The sequence below is a fragment of the Musa acuminata genome, chromosome BXJ3-9 (genome assembly GCF_036884655.1).
Source record: "Musa acuminata AAA Group cultivar baxijiao chromosome BXJ3-9, Cavendish_Baxijiao_AAA, whole genome shotgun sequence".
In the NCBI taxonomy this organism is placed as follows: Eukaryota; Viridiplantae; Streptophyta; class Magnoliopsida; order Zingiberales; family Musaceae; genus Musa; species Musa acuminata.
In genome coordinates, this window is record NC_088357.1 from 50,562 (window position 1) to 67,813 (window position 17,252).

General features: G+C 48.2%; 1 protein-coding gene across 1 annotated transcript; it reads right to left on the reverse strand.

Moving 5' to 3' along the window:
• Positions 1-859: 859 nt before the first annotated feature.
• On the reverse strand, positions 860-7,759 carry LOC103996542 (large ribosomal subunit protein uL13c). The gene is made up of 4 exons (XM_009417451.3): positions 7,397-7,759; positions 5,645-5,830; positions 1,599-1,769; positions 860-1,173 (listed from the first exon to the last, which is right to left on the reverse strand). Exons 1-4 carry the CDS (start codon positions 7,682-7,684, stop codon positions 1,057-1,059), a joined length of 762 nt encoding a protein of 253 aa, XP_009415726.2. The 5' UTR covers positions 7,685-7,759; the 3' UTR covers positions 860-1,056.
• Between the last annotated feature and the right edge of the window lie 9,493 nt (positions 7,760-17,252).

The following is a 17,252-nucleotide window of genomic DNA, read 5'->3' on the forward strand; positions in this document are numbered from 1 at the left end:
TATATATTCATTTATCTACGGTATAAATCAAAACATGTTATTTATTTTGGACACTTTCTGAGTTTTACGAGAAAATGTTTGATATCATGGACTATCTAGAATAATTAGAATTGCTTTTTGTTCAACACAAACTGTGAAGAACCGATCATTAAATTATATTAATCATTCATGTGTTCATTAAATAAATCAGTCACTCCTTATTTGATTTTTGGTTTTCAAATTTTGAGTTTAAATCTGTATGTCCGCTAAATCAAGGGACTCAAATCAAACTTCAAACAAAATTATATGATATATCTACGAGCGCACACAAACATACTCCTATAGAATAGAGTCGCGTAAGATTCATGGTACTTATGTAACTCATCTAAACCTAACATGTATGAAAAAGTCAAATCCACTTAATCATCTCTTCCAATGTATTTGTTATGATGTTGACTCCTCGTTTGAGGATACAGGAACAGGGTATTGGACCCAAGAATGAACCCTTTGAATGAGGGATATATTATAGCTGACCACTACTAATGTCAAGCTAAGCCATTTGTTGGCGGAATGGATCCCACAGCTGGACTTTCTCCTCCAAAAATTGTTCCTCTCTTAAGTTGATGTCCAATCCTCATTAATGTGTGGAAAATGGTACGCTAGGAGAATCAATGTAGAAGAACATCGCAATGATAAGGTGATTCTGCTCTTCTGATTCACTTAATGTTGCATTTGATCATAATAAGGTGATTCCGTGTGCAGAGGCCATGATTTCAATTTTAAATGGATCCTCCAATTAATATGTATCTGGGAATCTCATCACTGAGGAAAGACCTACAACTAGTACACATTTCTCAAGAGCTGCAATATCCAACAGAGATTATGAGCTCAAAAGTCTATATTAGACATTCGAAGTAGTAATCAACATAACTAAATCAAGCAGATGAGACATAAATTACTGAGACTTCTACAACTGCTTAAAAGTAAACCCCCCAGTGAGGAGGCAAAATCTTGAAAAGGTGAAATTGAATGATCCATAAAACATGAGTTACCAGTCACATGTCTCAGCAAGAGGTCTTACTTGTCTGATTGTATTCTCTTGTCATGGATAGGAAGAGGAATAGCCATCTGGGCCTCGTGTGGATGGTCTGGTCCTTTGTATACCTTCAGGTGAGTGAAAAGAGTTCTTCCAAGCTGCAAAAAAGCAACAGAATTCGATGGCCACATCAGATGAGCAAACAAAAACCACAATGCATTTGGATAGGTTGTTGCTTAAAACTTTGAACTTCTGGCATTGTCGGACAATCTCATCGATAAACTTGACATCTTAGAAGTGATTACCAAAACAGTATTCTCTCCTTGGATGTTTCCTTGGGTTAGCAGATTATATACACAGTCAAAAGGGCAGATATCAATCATTGTGGTAATTGTCTGGTGGGCGTGGATAATGTAAGACATATTTGAGGAAAATAAGAAAACACAGAAAAGGATTAAGCAACTGACTAAAAATAGGAACATTATAAACAAGATAATGTCACTTGAAACAAGGTGTGTTTGTGGAGGTCCCTAGCACTCGGGACGAGGTAATGTTGCTGTAAACAATGGAGATATTAACTCACCCTTCCTTTTGGAAGCATGCCACGGACAGCGTGTTCAATAATTCTTTCAGGAATTCTCTGTTGAAGCTGATCAAAAGTTTCCACCTTCATACCACCTGGCCTTCCCGAATGCCTCCTGTAAAGTTTTTGGGTCCTCTTTTTACCAGAGACTGCAACTTTTTCTGCATTCACCTATTTAAGGTACAATGTAAAATGTTTAGGTAACAGAGAAGCAAGTAAACAAGAAGTTAATGAAATGGGAGATGTCAGTAACATCATCCATTCAGCTCCAACCTGGTGCAAGGTAGAAACAACTAGTACAGTAGTATTGTATTGCATCACTGGGCTAAAAGAGCATGATGTCCCAAGCAATTTGATATTGCTTGGTCATGTTGAGTTTTTGTTTTCTAGGATGTCCACCAATTCTTAGTATAGCTAATGGTATCTCTCATGCATTTACTAGTGGTTACCATTCTGATTAGTTAGTTTCCAACACCAATCCAAAGTAATTTCAATAAAATTATTGAAGAAAAGTTTGTTGTTTATCTTTAAACGGATATCAAGTTAGCTGAATGCAGAAAAAACCAGATGAAAACCGGACTAGGCAATTTGTAAAGAAAACATATTTAGGACGCCCAGCGGTCTGAATAACAGAATGTAGTTTTCAAGTTGATCAATAAGATGAATAGAACTGTTAAAAAACATTATAGAGGCATTCTAGCAGAACCTTGGCAAAATTTTCCACCTCATGAGATGACAGAGCTCTTATGAGAGAGATCAAATAGAAGTCGGAGTTTTTGCACAGCAAGAACTCAAACTACAGGGAGAACCTCTTGAGTAACATATAATAAATAGTTTTTAGGATAAATTTCATAGAACCCTAAGGTTTTATCGTAAAATAAATGGAAGAAATGAAAGAAAAAGGGATGATCACTTCGAGGGGATCGGCCTTCTAGGGTTTGTCATAACAAACTGGAATAATATTTCATTGATTGATTCCTTTAAAAAAATGGTTACATCACTATTTATAGAGTTTCACCTATAGTCCACCAGGACTTGGACTCTTAATAATAAATAAATATTAAATAAACTTCTATCCGACTCTTACTGAACTAAACAGACTCAATAAACATTATTCAAAGCTCATAAAATAAAAGGGTCCTAACAATTCCTCCCTCTTCAAATCAGACTTGTCCTCAAGGCTGAGCAGCATCAAACACGGGAGCTTCTCTTTCAGCACTTCAGCCATAGGCTATCTGCAACGCATCACAACCCGTTGATCAAGTATGGTCTCCACTTTTTGATAGTGTAAGCAATATGTTTGTCTTTCAGTGTAGTAAGCATTGCAAGAAACTCCTAGCCCTGTATAATCAATTTTATCTTTGAACATTTGCTATCATAAGTTAAAATCCATCCATCAACAATCTTTACTTCGAATCTATCACAGCCTTCAATATGATAGGCCAATCGGTCAACAGTCTCACTGTCCATAAATTTGTTAGTGCTACCAGTATCAATCAAAACTATAACAGACTGATGTTCCAGAGTTCCGCCAACTTCCATAATTTGCGAGTTAGAGTAGCCGACTAATGCATGCATTGTATGTATGGTAGGTTCAACATCTTCATTAGAATTTATACCTTCACATTCTTAGCTTTCGATTCCTCTCCAATTGGTTCAATCATCAGAAGTTGTCCTTGTTTACATTGGTGCTTCATACTCCAATTTTCATCATAGTACAAACCCCTTGCTGATCTTTCCTTGCTAATTTTTTTCTCGTGTAGATGTGCAAATGAGATCGCAGCTATCATAGTGCAGGGTTGACAAGCCTTAACTTCACACCAGATCTCTGGAATAAGCTCTTCAATAAATGTACCCAGAACTTGTCGTTCCGACCAATCTCTAGCTTGATTTAACAATCTTTCAAACCTACTCTGATATTCCAACACTATAGAAGTCTGACGAATTTTGCCGAGCTGACAATCAACATTCTCATATTCAGATGGGCCAAAGCGAACAAGAAGCCCTCTTTTGAACTGCTCCCACGAAGGAACTCCGTGGAAAGTTTCATACCAATCGTACCACTAGATTGCATCTCCGTCGAGTTGGATTGAGGCCACTTCTAACTTAGATTCTTCTGGGGTTATGTGAAAACGAAAAAACATTTCCGCCTTAGAGATCCAACTAGTCGGATCCCCATCTTCCCATCTCGGAAATTCCACCTTCATGTGTGAGTAGTTTGTGTCACAATCTTGGGGCCCTTTTCCTGTATTTTCATATATGTGCAACGTAGAACTTGAGCCCCCATTTTGTTAAAATTTGCTGAGGCTCTCCAATAGGCTCTTTTTGAAATCATTAAGTGTTTCTTACAGTCTATTCTCAATTCTGATTTCCAATGCTTCCATTTGTGCTTTCACTGAATTATCAGTGGCCATTACGTAAGACTACAAATCTGTAATCTGTAATCTGTAATATGTAAGCAGCGACGGCGATGGAGAAGGAGAAGGAGGCCGAGGGTCGCGGCTGCAATCGACGAGGGGCTGCGGCAACAGAGGAAGCTCTGTTTCTGCAACCGCTGCAAGGAGGGGCTGCGGTAACCAACGACTGTGGCTGCGAGCAAGATCGTCAAGGGCAAGGAGTAGAAAAGGAGCGTCGAGGCTAGGCGCTGCCAAGGGGTGGTCCGCTGGCCAGAAATAGTGTCGGCGGCCCTTTCTCGGTTGCCCTGTTTTGGTCGCCGCGATGAGGGGAGGTCGAGCTGCTGCGGCTACGACCCAAGGGGAGGTGGGCAGCGGTGGTGGCGCGGTTGGGAGCAGCGTCACCAACGATCACCGAGGAGGGGAGGTCGAGCGGCTACGGCTGTGACCCTAGGGGAGTCGAGCGGCGGTGGAGGAGGCAGCGGTGGTGGCTCAGGTGGGAGGCGACCGATAGTTTACGAGCGGCCGGGTCGCAGCGGTAACGGTGGAGTCACCTTGTAGCGGCGGGCGGCGGTGGGCTGGCCGGAAGCAGGGGTGCGTGGCTGCGGCTTCTTCTTCCTTCCTTTTTTTATTTTTATTTTTTTGAGATAACGAACTGCACCGAGAACGCCGAAGATCGCAGCTTTGATACCAAATGATAGAACCGTAAGGTTTTATCGTAAAAGAAATAGAAAAAATGAAAGAAAAAGGGATGATCACTTCGAGGGGATCGGTCTTCTAGAGTTTGTCATAACAAACTGGAATAATATTTCATTGATTGATTCCTTTAAAGAAAGGGTTACATCATTATTTATAGAGTTCCACCTAGAGTCCACCAGGGCTTGCACTTTGAATAATAAATAAATATTAAATAAACTTCTATCCGACTCTAACTGAAGTAAACAGACTCAATAAACATTATTCAAAGCTCATAAAATAAAAAGGTCCTAACAAAATTATATACCCCAAAAGTCATAAAGTTAAAACTTATTGGATCAATAAGTTAATCTAAAAGGGCTATTCTGAAAAACAAAGGACTCAACTCAATAAAAATTGCACATAACATATCCATAATGAAACACAAAAGATTTGAGCCTATCCTGCCACAACTCCTCATTAGACTTCAAAATTTGCAATTTGACATCCTACTAATATAAAGCCAAATGTGGGGCAACCTTAGCGAATCAACCATAATTAATAGAAACCTACATCTTAAAGCTTGAAATAGCTGACAACAACAAGTAGAACAAAACAAAGATGAACGTGCTTCCAAGATTTTAAGAAGCTCCAAACATCAAAAGAAATAAATAAAATTCTTGGACACTAAATGGAATAGCAGTTCATATCATGTATCTGAAATTCCTACAGGAAGCTGCCATGTTAATCATACACTTGATTAGAAGAAAAAGTTGACAAAAAAAATGACCACACTGGAGTACAAATTTAACCTGTAATCTTCAGGTGATTTCTCATTAGGATGTGGTGTAAACAATAAATGCTTTATAACAAACTTTCATAAAAATTGTGAGGCTTAGTTTCGGACATGCTGTGCCAATTGGCATTGTGCATTCAAAGGGAGATAAAATCAAAAGCAGCTGGATTCATAATACATACCACAATCACATAAGCCCCCATGTCAACGCTAGGAGTATATGTTGCAAGATTTTTTCCTCTAATATATATTGCGATAGTTGATGCTAGCCTGCCTAGGATCTTGTCTGTTGCATCAACTATATACCATGTTTTTTCTGTTGAAATATGATCTGCGGCCTTTGGATACCAAGTTTTGTTCCAAATATCCTGACAAACAAAGCATATATCTTGTATTACAATCATGAAATACAAAAAATGAGTAAAACGGCATGCAGAATATGTACAAGAACACTTTAAGTGGAAAAACAACATTCATTGACTTACCTATATGTAAGTATAGAATTTATGTTCAAAATAAAAAGTGAAACCACCACTTTAACTCATTGAAACAATTCAACGAAACTTGCTTTCTATGCCGTTCATTATTCCCTTTTTTTATTATTAGAGAACGATGACATAAATAAGTCAAGATTTGGTTACCGGTGGAAAGGATTTCCTGATTTGATTTTGAATTTTTCTCATTGTTCATGCAAAAAATCCCGGTAGACATGGAAATAGTCAAAAGATATCTGAGGAAATATTTAAACATCAAAATATAGCCAGCAATAACAGAGAAATGGGGTCAAACTGAGATGAGAATTACTATATCCTGTTTATGATTTATCTAGGCAATCCTTCATGACATGGCATGATAACTAGACAAATATAGAACAAAGTACTTAAAAACCAAAGAAAATTATAAAATAAATTATTGTTTCTCAATGATGCAAGCAACAACGAGCTTAAACTTCTTAAACAAACAAACTCCGAAGAGGTTCCTAAAAGAGAACTGGGATTTTTTCAATTTAATACATATGCTCAGAATTTCACTCATTTGTTTGGCTTTCTATGTGTGCTTGTGGGCCCTTAATATCCCCTCCGATAATTGTTTCTTTATATCAGCATAGATACGCAATACGCTGATGCTCATGGCTTCCCTATCAGTCCCCTTAGTTAACAATCGCCCTTGCCTTTCCTATGGAGTTCTGGCCTCAAATATCCAAAATCAACTGACCTAGTCCAAATGTGAAATTATATAACTAAACAGAAATCTATAGTTACCGAGATGCACACTGAATTACCCATAGGCAAAGCTAGTGCTCACATACTTAACCATCCCCAGATGAATGCTAACAAGTGGTCCACGACAGGTCAAATTATTCAGTGTCAAATAAGCTTCCTTTTCTACCACAATATCGGCCTAAAAACATCCAGATCAGCCATATAATATTCAATTCTCTTTTTAATTATTTTGTCTTTTTCTTCTTTCGGACTGCTCCTATAGCTGATGCTTTGTGTTTTTTATCTGCATTTTACAAACACAAACAGGGTCAAAGTTTTTCTTTTTTTTTCCTTCTTCCAAAGAGTTCAACTCCACTTGAATCCTTATTCAGAAAAAAAAAATTGTTCTATGGACCAGTAAGTCCAGTCGAAACTGATTCCTTCAACTCCTAGAGGTATCGCCTCTTAAAGGGGTTCAACCTTAAGATTTTCCAACAATCACATAGAACAAAAGAAGGGCAGCCAGGTGAATGAGGTTCCCGCAAATACAGCCAAGTTAAAGGGGTCGATATACGCAGAAGCCATACACCCACAAATTGAACAAGTAGGACAAAAACAAACAATTTACACCGCAATGCAAACTTACTAGAAAAAACACGGGTATTATTTACGAGAAATTGGAAGAATCAGAATAGGGGTAGTAAAGGAGAGAGAGAGAGAGAGAGAGTATACGGGTCCATTGATCTCGGATTCCTCGAACATCCATCGCTGCTCTCTGGGGACGACCGCAAGCCTCTGCTGCTGCTCCTGCTGTTGGCAGTGGGTACGAAGGTAACGCCTCGAAGGGAGGGAAGCGACCCCAAGCGAGGGTTTGGCGACGGCGGCCGGGAATTTCGAGAAACCGACTAAGAAGGTTCTACGGAGGGCGGTGGCGGGGCAGGGGTAAGAGGAGGACGAGGCGCGGTTGTTCGGAAAGCGGCCGACCGAGAGGGACGCGGAGGCCGGGATCGTCGCTGCCATTGCTGCAGGCCAATTGGTGGAAGAAACGGGAACTCTGCAGTGCCCCCCTTAGAGGAAGGGATAAGATACCAGCTCTTCATAGTTCGTAGGGCAGTGCGTCGAACCGCCTCTAACTCGTGACTCACTGTTTTCTCGATTTTTGTTGGACCTAATCAACCAAACTGACGTGAACCAAATTGCTTAACCGGTTCGATCAATTTGGTTACAGGCTGAGAGATCTACGAACTAATGGGACCATGAATGTCTTCGTGATTGGCGAAAGTACTGGAGACCACAGGAAAACCTGAGCAGCGAATTGGGTAACTATTGAATGAGTGGCGGAGTGTTTTTTAAGCTTCTTTGGCATGCAAAACGCCACGTAGCGAGCACGTCGAGTCCAACGGCGCCTCCCTCCGCTGCTCACTTCGCTATAATAAGCCCTCCCGGCCGACTCGATGCAATCATCACCGTGCCTGATGTCCTGGAGCGACGAGAACCCGCGGCCGGCGCCTGTGGCGGGCGTCGACGGCCCTACGCCGCCCGGGAAGCCGATGACGGTGGAGCGGAAGCTGATCAACGAGGGCGCGCAGATGCTGCAGTCGAAGAAGCCGGTGTCGCAGATGAAACAGCACCTGTGAAGCTTCGCGCTCTACTCCCACGACCTGGGCTGCCAGATCCAGGCCCACCACTACGCCGCCCGCATTAACCAGGACGTCCTCCGGTGCGCCGTCTACAACTCCGACGCCCCCTCCGCCCACCTCATCAAAAGAAGACGAATAGCATCGGCTACGGACGAAAAGCTTTCGTGAAGTAATTGTTCCCATTGCAGGAGTCGAGTACATCGTTTTCGATGGGATCTTTGAGACGCTGCCGGCAGGGGAGCAGAAGTTGTGGCACTCCCACGCGTACTAGGTCAAGTCGGGCGTGTTGATGTGCCCCGGAATGCCGGAGGTGATGCAAAGGCAGGAGCTGAAGGGGCTGGCGAAGATGTACGGCAAGTTCTGGTGAGCGTGGCAGGTGGACCGCGGCGACCGCCTTCCCCTGGGGGCGCCGGCGCTGATGATGTCGCCCCAAAAGGTTAAGATGGCCATGGCAGCGCCGGAACTGGTGAAGAGCCGGGACGACAAGTACAAGGTGTCGAGCTAGGGGATCAAGGAGTCGAGGAAGGAGATGGGCAGAACTGTTGTGGGTTGATAAGGTATATTTTGGGTTCAAGACACGTCACAACCGATGTCACGCTGCGCTACAATCGAGTCAGCAAGGGGAGCACCCCCAAGCGCCAAGTCAGAACCCATACCAAGGCGTTGTTTGGTATGTCCCATCCCGAAAGCTCGGGACGGCATCGTCTGGCGTCGTTCCGCGTATCCCGAGACGACGACCGCACAAAAGTATCGTCTCATCCCTCGAGGATCGGTCGCCACACCAAACCCGCATACGACCGACCCTCGTACAGTAGTATAAAAGCCTCCGGTCAACATCTGGCTAGGGGAGAGAAAAAAGAAGAGAAAAACAACTACTGACTTGTTCGTCGGAGGGGCCAAAGTCGGGAATCACCCGACGAATGTTATTTTTGCAAGAAAGCGATCACCCTCGAGTCGTAAGCATCTCAACCTAGGAATTACCATCCAGTGTACGAAGGCGAGCTGCCAACCAGCCTAGAGATTGAGAGATGTTGCTCAACATAAACGACGCTCGGACCGAGAAACGCTGATCAACACCTCGTCACGAGGGCCCGATCTACCTCGGCATCCAGCTCAGCCAACAGAAGACTCTCGACATCGACCCATGGACCAAGCCGTGCTGACTCATCAACCACGGCATATTTGTTCACCAACATTTTTGACGCTAGGAGGAGGGCCATGTTGCAAGAGCATCTCGTAGGAGCTCTCCCCGAAGGAGAACCACCGACCGGTCATCCCTCTATCGGGCCCGGAGATCAGTCCCTCCCCGTCCTCAGAGACGGGGGGATCCCGACCTCGACACCAGATCACTACTGGCGCCTATTCAATGACCCGGGGTTGTCGCCCCCCGGGCTTACCATAGGACCCTCGGCCGTGTCGCTCGAGGCGTTCCTTAGCCTGACCAAGCAAGTACAAGCAATGGCGGGGATGATGCAGATGCTCGTCCCACTCATTCTCCTGATCGTGCGGCTAGTAGCTCCCCCGACTGACTCGACCCGACAAAGGCCGAGCAGGGAGCAGGTCGGGACAATAGAAGCCCGAGAGCAAACGACGGACCCGAGAGGTCCGCCCGAGTAGAGCATACTCGCACCCTACCGAATCACACCGCCCCGCTCCGAGCCTGACACCATATCGTCCGACTCGGCGGATGACTCGTTCAGGATCTAGTTGTCCCGGGTCAACCAACGCTTGGACGAGTTCCAACGCGAGTTCCAGAAATCGTGGAGTGAGTCGAACAAAGGTGGCTTGGGCAGATCCCCTTTTACTTAGGAAATATAGGACAAGCCTGTACCCCTCAACTTCAGGCTGTCGGCATTGGAGACGTACGACGACAACTCCGATCCCGCGGAGCATGTCACCGTGTTTCGAGCTCAGATGGCCCTCTATGGCACCTCTAATGCACTGATGTGTCGGGCATTCCTGACCACCTTCAGGGGACCAGCACGAGCGTGGTTCAGCCGATTGTGCTAGTCCTCGGTCTCGTCCTTCGACTAGCTCGCCAAGGAGTTCGAGCAAAATTTCCTCGCAAGCGTGCAACCCAGGCCTTCCATGGCCACCTTACTTGTGTTATCTCAACGCGAAGATGAGTCGCTCTCTCAGTTTGTGGCACGTTTCACCACTAAAATCTAGGGATTCCCGGATGCTTACCCCTCTTTAATCATGCAGGCATTTCTGATGGGCTTGAAGCCTTCAAGGTTCTTCTGGTCGCTGATCGAAAAGCCACCAATGACCATCCCCGAGATGCTCCGGCGCGCCAAACAGTACATCACTGTCGAAACTATGGTGGCGGGAAAGCGCATGGACGGCAAGAGGCCAAGGGCGGAACAATCCCGGGGAACGACCTCAGCAGCCCCGACGCAACCCCACCGGAGGCCCGACCGACAAGAGCTACTGCTCCCGAGGCCCCCGCCTCTCCCTCTGAACACGTCTCGTACCAAGATCTTTCTCTAAATCAGGGAGAAGAGTCTCTTGCGACAGCCCAACCCCATGAAAACTACTCACAAAGATCAGTCCAAATATTGTAGGTTCCACTGGGACTACGACTACAACACGAAAAACTTCCGCGACCTCTAGAATCAAATCGAGGAACTAATCCAGAGAGGTCACCTCGGGTGCTATCTCAAGGAACCTCGGGAAGCGACTCCATGCCTCAGGGGACCTGTCGAAAGATAGATCGATGTCGTCTCCAGAGGACCAGCGGCCGGCGGCAGCAGCTCAACGGCAAGGAAGGCCTACGCCCAGAGCATGGTCAAGAAACATCCTTGGCCCGAGTTCGAGCCTGAAATCAATTTCGAAGCCAAAGAAGTCGAGCGCTCCCATCATGACGATGCTTTAGTGATCTCCATCCGGATCGCCAACACTCGGGTCAAAAGGATGATGGTCGATACTAGGAGTTCCGCCTACGTCTTGTACCTCAACGCCTTCAAGAAGCTCGGTTTGACCAAGGAGGACCTCACCCCCATGGCGTCGGCACTCACTGGATTCACGGGGGATTCCATCTCCCCGCTTGGGTCCACCATCCTCCCTGTCACTACCGGGGAAGAGCCGAGAGCAAAGACAATAATGACTACCTTCATGGTAGTCGATCTGCCCTCGGCCTACAACGTCATCCTCGGCTGACCGACACTCAACAAGTTAAAGGCGGTGGTATCCACCTACCACAGGGCCATCAAGTTTTCGACTTCGGCGGGGATCAGGGAATCCCGAAGTGATCCAGGAGAGTCAAGGCAATGCTATCTTACGACGGTTTCTCTCCCAGGGAAGTCACGCCCCCGTCAAATCCCCGACCCTCGCGAGGGACCCATAGCGCCAATGCAGTTGGAGCCCCCCGAGCAACTCACCGAGGTACCCCTAAAAGGAACCGGTCCGATCTAATCGTGAAAGTCAGGACGACGCTCCTCGAAGCATATCAGCTCCACCTCATCGATTTCCTGAGGAAAAATGCTGATTTGTTCGTACGGTCCCCCTAGGAGATGCCCGGGATTGAGCCAGAGGTGACCCAACACCAGCTTAACATCGACCCCGAGGCTCGGTCGGTGAGGCAAAGACCAAGGAAGTTCGCTCCGGACCGACAAAAGGCAATCAGTGATGAGGTCGACTGCCTTAAAGAAGCGGGATTCATTACCGTGGTGAAATACCCTCGGTGGCTGTCGAATGTAATTCTCGTTAAGAAATCCAATGGAAGCTGGAGGATGTGTGTTGATTACACCGATCTCAACCGGGCTTGCCCCAAGGACTGCTATTCGCTTCCCAAGATAGACCAACTAGTCGACGCCACCGCAGGCTATGAATTCCTTATGTTCATGGACGTATTCTCGGGCTACAACCAAATCCGGATGGCGACTCAAGATTAAAAGAGCACCGCCTTCATCACTAACAAAGGGGTGTATTGCTATAAAGTGATGCTCTTCAGTCTGAAGAACGCTAGGGCAACTTATCAAAGGATGGTCGACAAGCTGTTTAAGCACCAGCTCAGGAGGAATATGGAAGTATATGTTGACGACATGATCATAAAGAGCAAGGCTGCAAGCGCGCACTTGACCAATCTAGCGGAAACATTCCAAATGCTCAGACGGTTCAACATGCGTCTGAATCCCGCAAAGTGCGTCTTCGGGGTCAGCTTGGGGAGGTTCCTCGGCTTTGTCATTTACCAGAGGGGGATAGATGCCAACCCGAAAAAGGTTCGGGCCATAATCGAGATGCATTCCCCTCGCTCGATCAAGGAGGTGCAGCGACTCACCGGGAAGTTGGTAGCGCTCAGCAGGTTCGTGTCGCGTTCGGGCGACAAGTGTCTCCCTTTCTTCCAGGCTCTACGACGAGCCGACAACTTTACGTGGACCCCGGAATGTGAAGAAGCCTTCGAAAAATTGAAAGCATGCCTTGCCCGCTTGCCTCGACTCGCCTCACCCGAGCCAGGCGAAACCCTTGGTCTCTACCTGGCAGCCTCGACGTAGGCAGTCAGCTCGGTGTTAGTTCGGGAAACGCCACCAACGCAACAACCCATATACTATGTCAGCCATGTCCTCGTCGGGCCCGCGGCACGATACTCCCCGATCGAGAAGCTAACCCTCGCGCTAATGAAGATGGCCCAAAAGCTGCGGCCCTATTTCCAAGCTCACATAATCAAAGTGATCATCGACCAGCCATTGCGGCAAATCCTTTCCAACTTCGACGCATTGGGTCGGATGCTGTGGTGGTCGGTCGAGCTCGACGAATTCGACATTCAGTACTCCCCCAAGACCGCCATCAAAGCTCAGGTACTAGCTGACTTCATTTCTGAGCTAACTCCTAAAGACCATGCTATTGGGCAGGAGAACAACGAGAGCACATGGACTTTGCATGTGGACGACTCGTCCACTACCGAAGCAGTCAGGGTCGGGCTTATCCTCAAAGACCCATCCGGAGAAACCTACCAGAGATCGCTCTGATTACAATTCCAGGCCACCAATAATGAGGCCGAGTATGAGGCACTACTTCACAGCCTACGCCTTGCTCTGGAGATGCATGCAGGCAACCTCGAAGTCTTCAGCGACTCCCAGATGGTGACGGGACACATAAATGGGAGCTACGAAGCTTGTGACCCAACAATGGCATTATACTTGACAAAGGCGGAGCGGCTCGCCCATCGCTTCAACCACCTCTTGATCACTAGAATACCTCGGGAGCATAATACACGGGCCGATGCGTTGGCCAGATCAGCCTCTGCCCGCAGCCCAACATTGACCCCAGCAACTGAGTCCGTAACAGCGCCAATAGTGACGACTCATGAGGTCGCCAAAACGGAGGTACCTCCAAGCTGGATAGAAGAAATCCTCCGCTTCAAGAAGGACAGAACGAAGCTCGATAACCCGACGGCTACGAGATGGTTGAGACAAACCTAAGCTTGGTGCTGCATCATCGGCAGAAAGCTGTACTGTAGGGCCTTCTCTCAACCCCTCTTGCGTTGCCCCGCGCCATCAGAAGCTGAAACGGTCCTGGCCGAGCTCCACGAGGGGATTTGTGGGGAGCACATCAGGGGACGAACCTTGGCCTTCAAGACTCTCAGACAAGGATACCATTGGCCGACCATGCGCCAGGACGCTATATCATACATGCAGCAGTGCCAACAATGTCAAAGGCACGCCTGACTGCAACATCAGCCAGCAGTCCCTCTTACCCTGATGGATGCGACCTGGCCCTTCACCCTTTCCTTCAGCATTGGGACAACGACGCTTTCTTATAGTCGGGGAGTCTCTGTTTACCCTGTCGTACAAGAAGGCAACGACTCGGATATTCAACTGCAAAGTTCGTCCGCGACCGATCAAGGTCAGGGGCCTCGTCCTCCGAAAGGTAGAGGTGAGCGACCCGACCAGAGGGAGAGGAAAACTCGCGCCTAACTAGGAAGGCCCCTATCGAGTCTGTGATGTGGTTCGAGATGGGACCTACCGACTTGAGACCCTAGAGGGAATACCTCTGCTGAGGACATGGAATGCGACGAATTTGAAGAAATTCTATCCATAAAAATCGAAGGACAAGGCCCCGAAAAGACGCATTTTATCAATTGAAAGAAGCATGTACCTCTGTGGTAGAGAAAGACGAGAAGTCAGGATTCCAAAATAGGAGTTTTTATTGATGAAAAAAATACACATTGTGATCGGGCGATATAGTTTCAAAACTCGACCCGACCAAAACAAAAGAAAGAGGGAAGTACAACCCTTAGTTCCGAGGGGGGGGGTCTCGGGCCCGTCATCAAAGGGGATGCTCGCCGGCATGTCGACATTCTGGTCCTCCGACTGGTCAGCAAATGGGTCTGGTTCTAGTTCCAAGTTCGGGTACCTCGCTCGAAAGCGAGCACAGGCTACTCGATACCCGAACTCGTATGTCACCCGCCCCGACCTCACCAAGCCATGCTCGAACCCAACGGATGACTTGTACTCGACGATCGCCTCCTTTATCTTCTCAGGCAACGCTAGCCGCTCCTCCCTCAGGACTTCTTCAGCGGCCCAAGCCAAGGATTTGGCGGTCTCGACATCGTGAGAAAGGGTCAGCAGCTCATTGTCCAGCATCCAGATGCGTGACCAGCTTTCCTCCAGCTCGACCTTCAAGCGGTTCACCTCCTCATCCAGAGTAGAGGCACACTCTTCGACCGCGACAACGGCCTTCGGGCCCCCCCGACCTTCAGCTCTAGCTTCTCCAAGCGAAGAGCAGCGTAGACGTCTAACTGACGCTCGATCACTCGCCCGGCGTTGAGGACCCGATCGATCAGCGCCATGGTGTAGTGTTGGCCCTGCACAAAGATCGGCGTTAGGACCCACACAAGGAAGGATCAAGCAAGGAAAGAAAACCACCAATTACCCAGACAAGCGACTTGCCCACCTGGTCCGCCAGCACTTCCGAGGGGGAGCAGTAAAGATCCTTTGCCATAGCCGGGTGAAGTGCCCCTCGGATGAACTCTTGAGCGGTCGACCCGTCGCCCCAGATGCGACTGTCAGCCTTGAGAGTCGCCCATCGAGAGACGTAGGGGGTTCCCGGCTCCCCAGTCGGAAGGTCGGCCATGTTCAGGGCCTGGTACTACTTGCCTTCGGCCCGAGAACGAACGTGGCATAGGTCCCGCATCGACGTCGGGCGCGCCGGCGTCCTCCTAGAAGGGTCACCACCAGACGACCCGACCACCCCCTTCCCCCTCGCGCTCCCCGAGCCCTCGCCTTGGGGAGCAGCCCCAGATGATCCTGAGACAGCTCTCGCATGAGCAGTCGAGTTCGCAGGCATCCTCTGGACCAAGGTCTTTGCCTTCTTTGGAGGGCGACCTGCTTCCAGAGATCCCGACGTCCACTTTGGTGTGCCCTCCTGTGGGGCATCCCCAGCTCCGGGATCCTCGCCGTCTCGAGGCGGTGGCACAGCGGCCTTGGCGCTAAGCGTATTCTCCACAAATTGAAGATCCACCATCTCTACAAAAAAATATCGGTCGGTCGGATAGCTCGGGACGAGTGGACGATCCATCATATGCGAATGACCATACCCCCAATGGCAGGGCTCTGTTCTGCCTCGACCAGCCACTCCTCGGTCATCTCCCTGATTGCCCGAGAAGAGGACAAGATGCCCCTCAGCCGAGTCACGTCCGTTGTTTCTCCGACAAAGAACAACGGGGAGGTATTATCAATGGTTCGGAAGGTCCATCCAGTGCTAAAACCCCACCCCCGACTATAACTGATGAAGAAGAAGCGGGTCTTCCAACCTTTGTTGTTGGAAGGTGCATCGTTGATCTTAAAACCGCTACGAGCGGTCAAGTAATACTCGCCTTGCCCCTTACACAGGCGGAAGCAGGCCAGGAAGAGGGTCCTGGTCGGCTCGATCCCAGCCCCCCGACACTCCCCAATAAAGGCCACCAGATAGCGTCAAGAGTTTGGCGTCACTTGGGACGACGATATTCCCTAGTGATGGAGGCACTCCCCGATGACGAAGTGCAGCGAGAACCGCAGCCCCGCCTCAAAGGCCCCTACGGTCAGCCCGAACCCATCGGGAAACTGATCGTACGACCACTGTCCGAGTCGAGGGGCGTGAATGCCATAACACTCTGGGACACGATAACGATCCCGGAGTACCCTCAATAGATCCTCGGTCACCACTGAGTCCACATCGTGCCACGACTTGAGAGTCTCAAGCGCGGCAGAGCTCCCTATGCCCTCTGAGGGAGTGCTATCAGAGGACACACTGACGACTTCAGCTCGCGGGGCCCCGGAGGAAGAAGACGAAGATGAAGACAAAGATGAAGACGGAGACATCCCGACCTCAAGGTTGGAAGAAAGAAGCTGGGGCGCGGGATGAAGGACTGAAGCAAAAGTGATGGCAATTACTCTGGAAAGGGCTTATAAAGGGCAGGCTACTCCACTACGAGACGACGATTGGGCTTCCCAAGGAAAGAGATGGTCGCAGCATTTAAAACCCATCATAACCCCTTAGATTCGCTAGATTCATCGGCCTCAGAGCTCCATCCAGACGGCGCCTCGTCACCCGAAATCTCTCGCCGGAGGCCATTTGAAACAAAAGTTTCCCACCAAGTCCCGCGCCGCTCCACCTGGCTCACCACGTGGCATGATGGCATCCGGGCAAAATCTGGCGTGCCGCCCAACGACGCCACCCAGCCTTCACTCGACCCACAGGTCCAGCCCTTGCTCGGGTTGCTCCAAATCGGTTCTCGACTTGCGACTCGTCGGCACCAAAACCTGAGTCTGAGATCAATCACTCGGCCCACAAGCACATTCTTTAACCGAGTCGCTCTAGCTCGATCCGCGACTTACGACTCGCCAAATCTCTCGCCCGGGTCGCTCCAGATCAGTTCTCGACTTGCGACCTGCTGGCACCAAAACCTGAGTCCGAGATCAGTCACTCGGCCCACAGGCACAGTCTTTAACCAAGTTGCTCCAACTCGA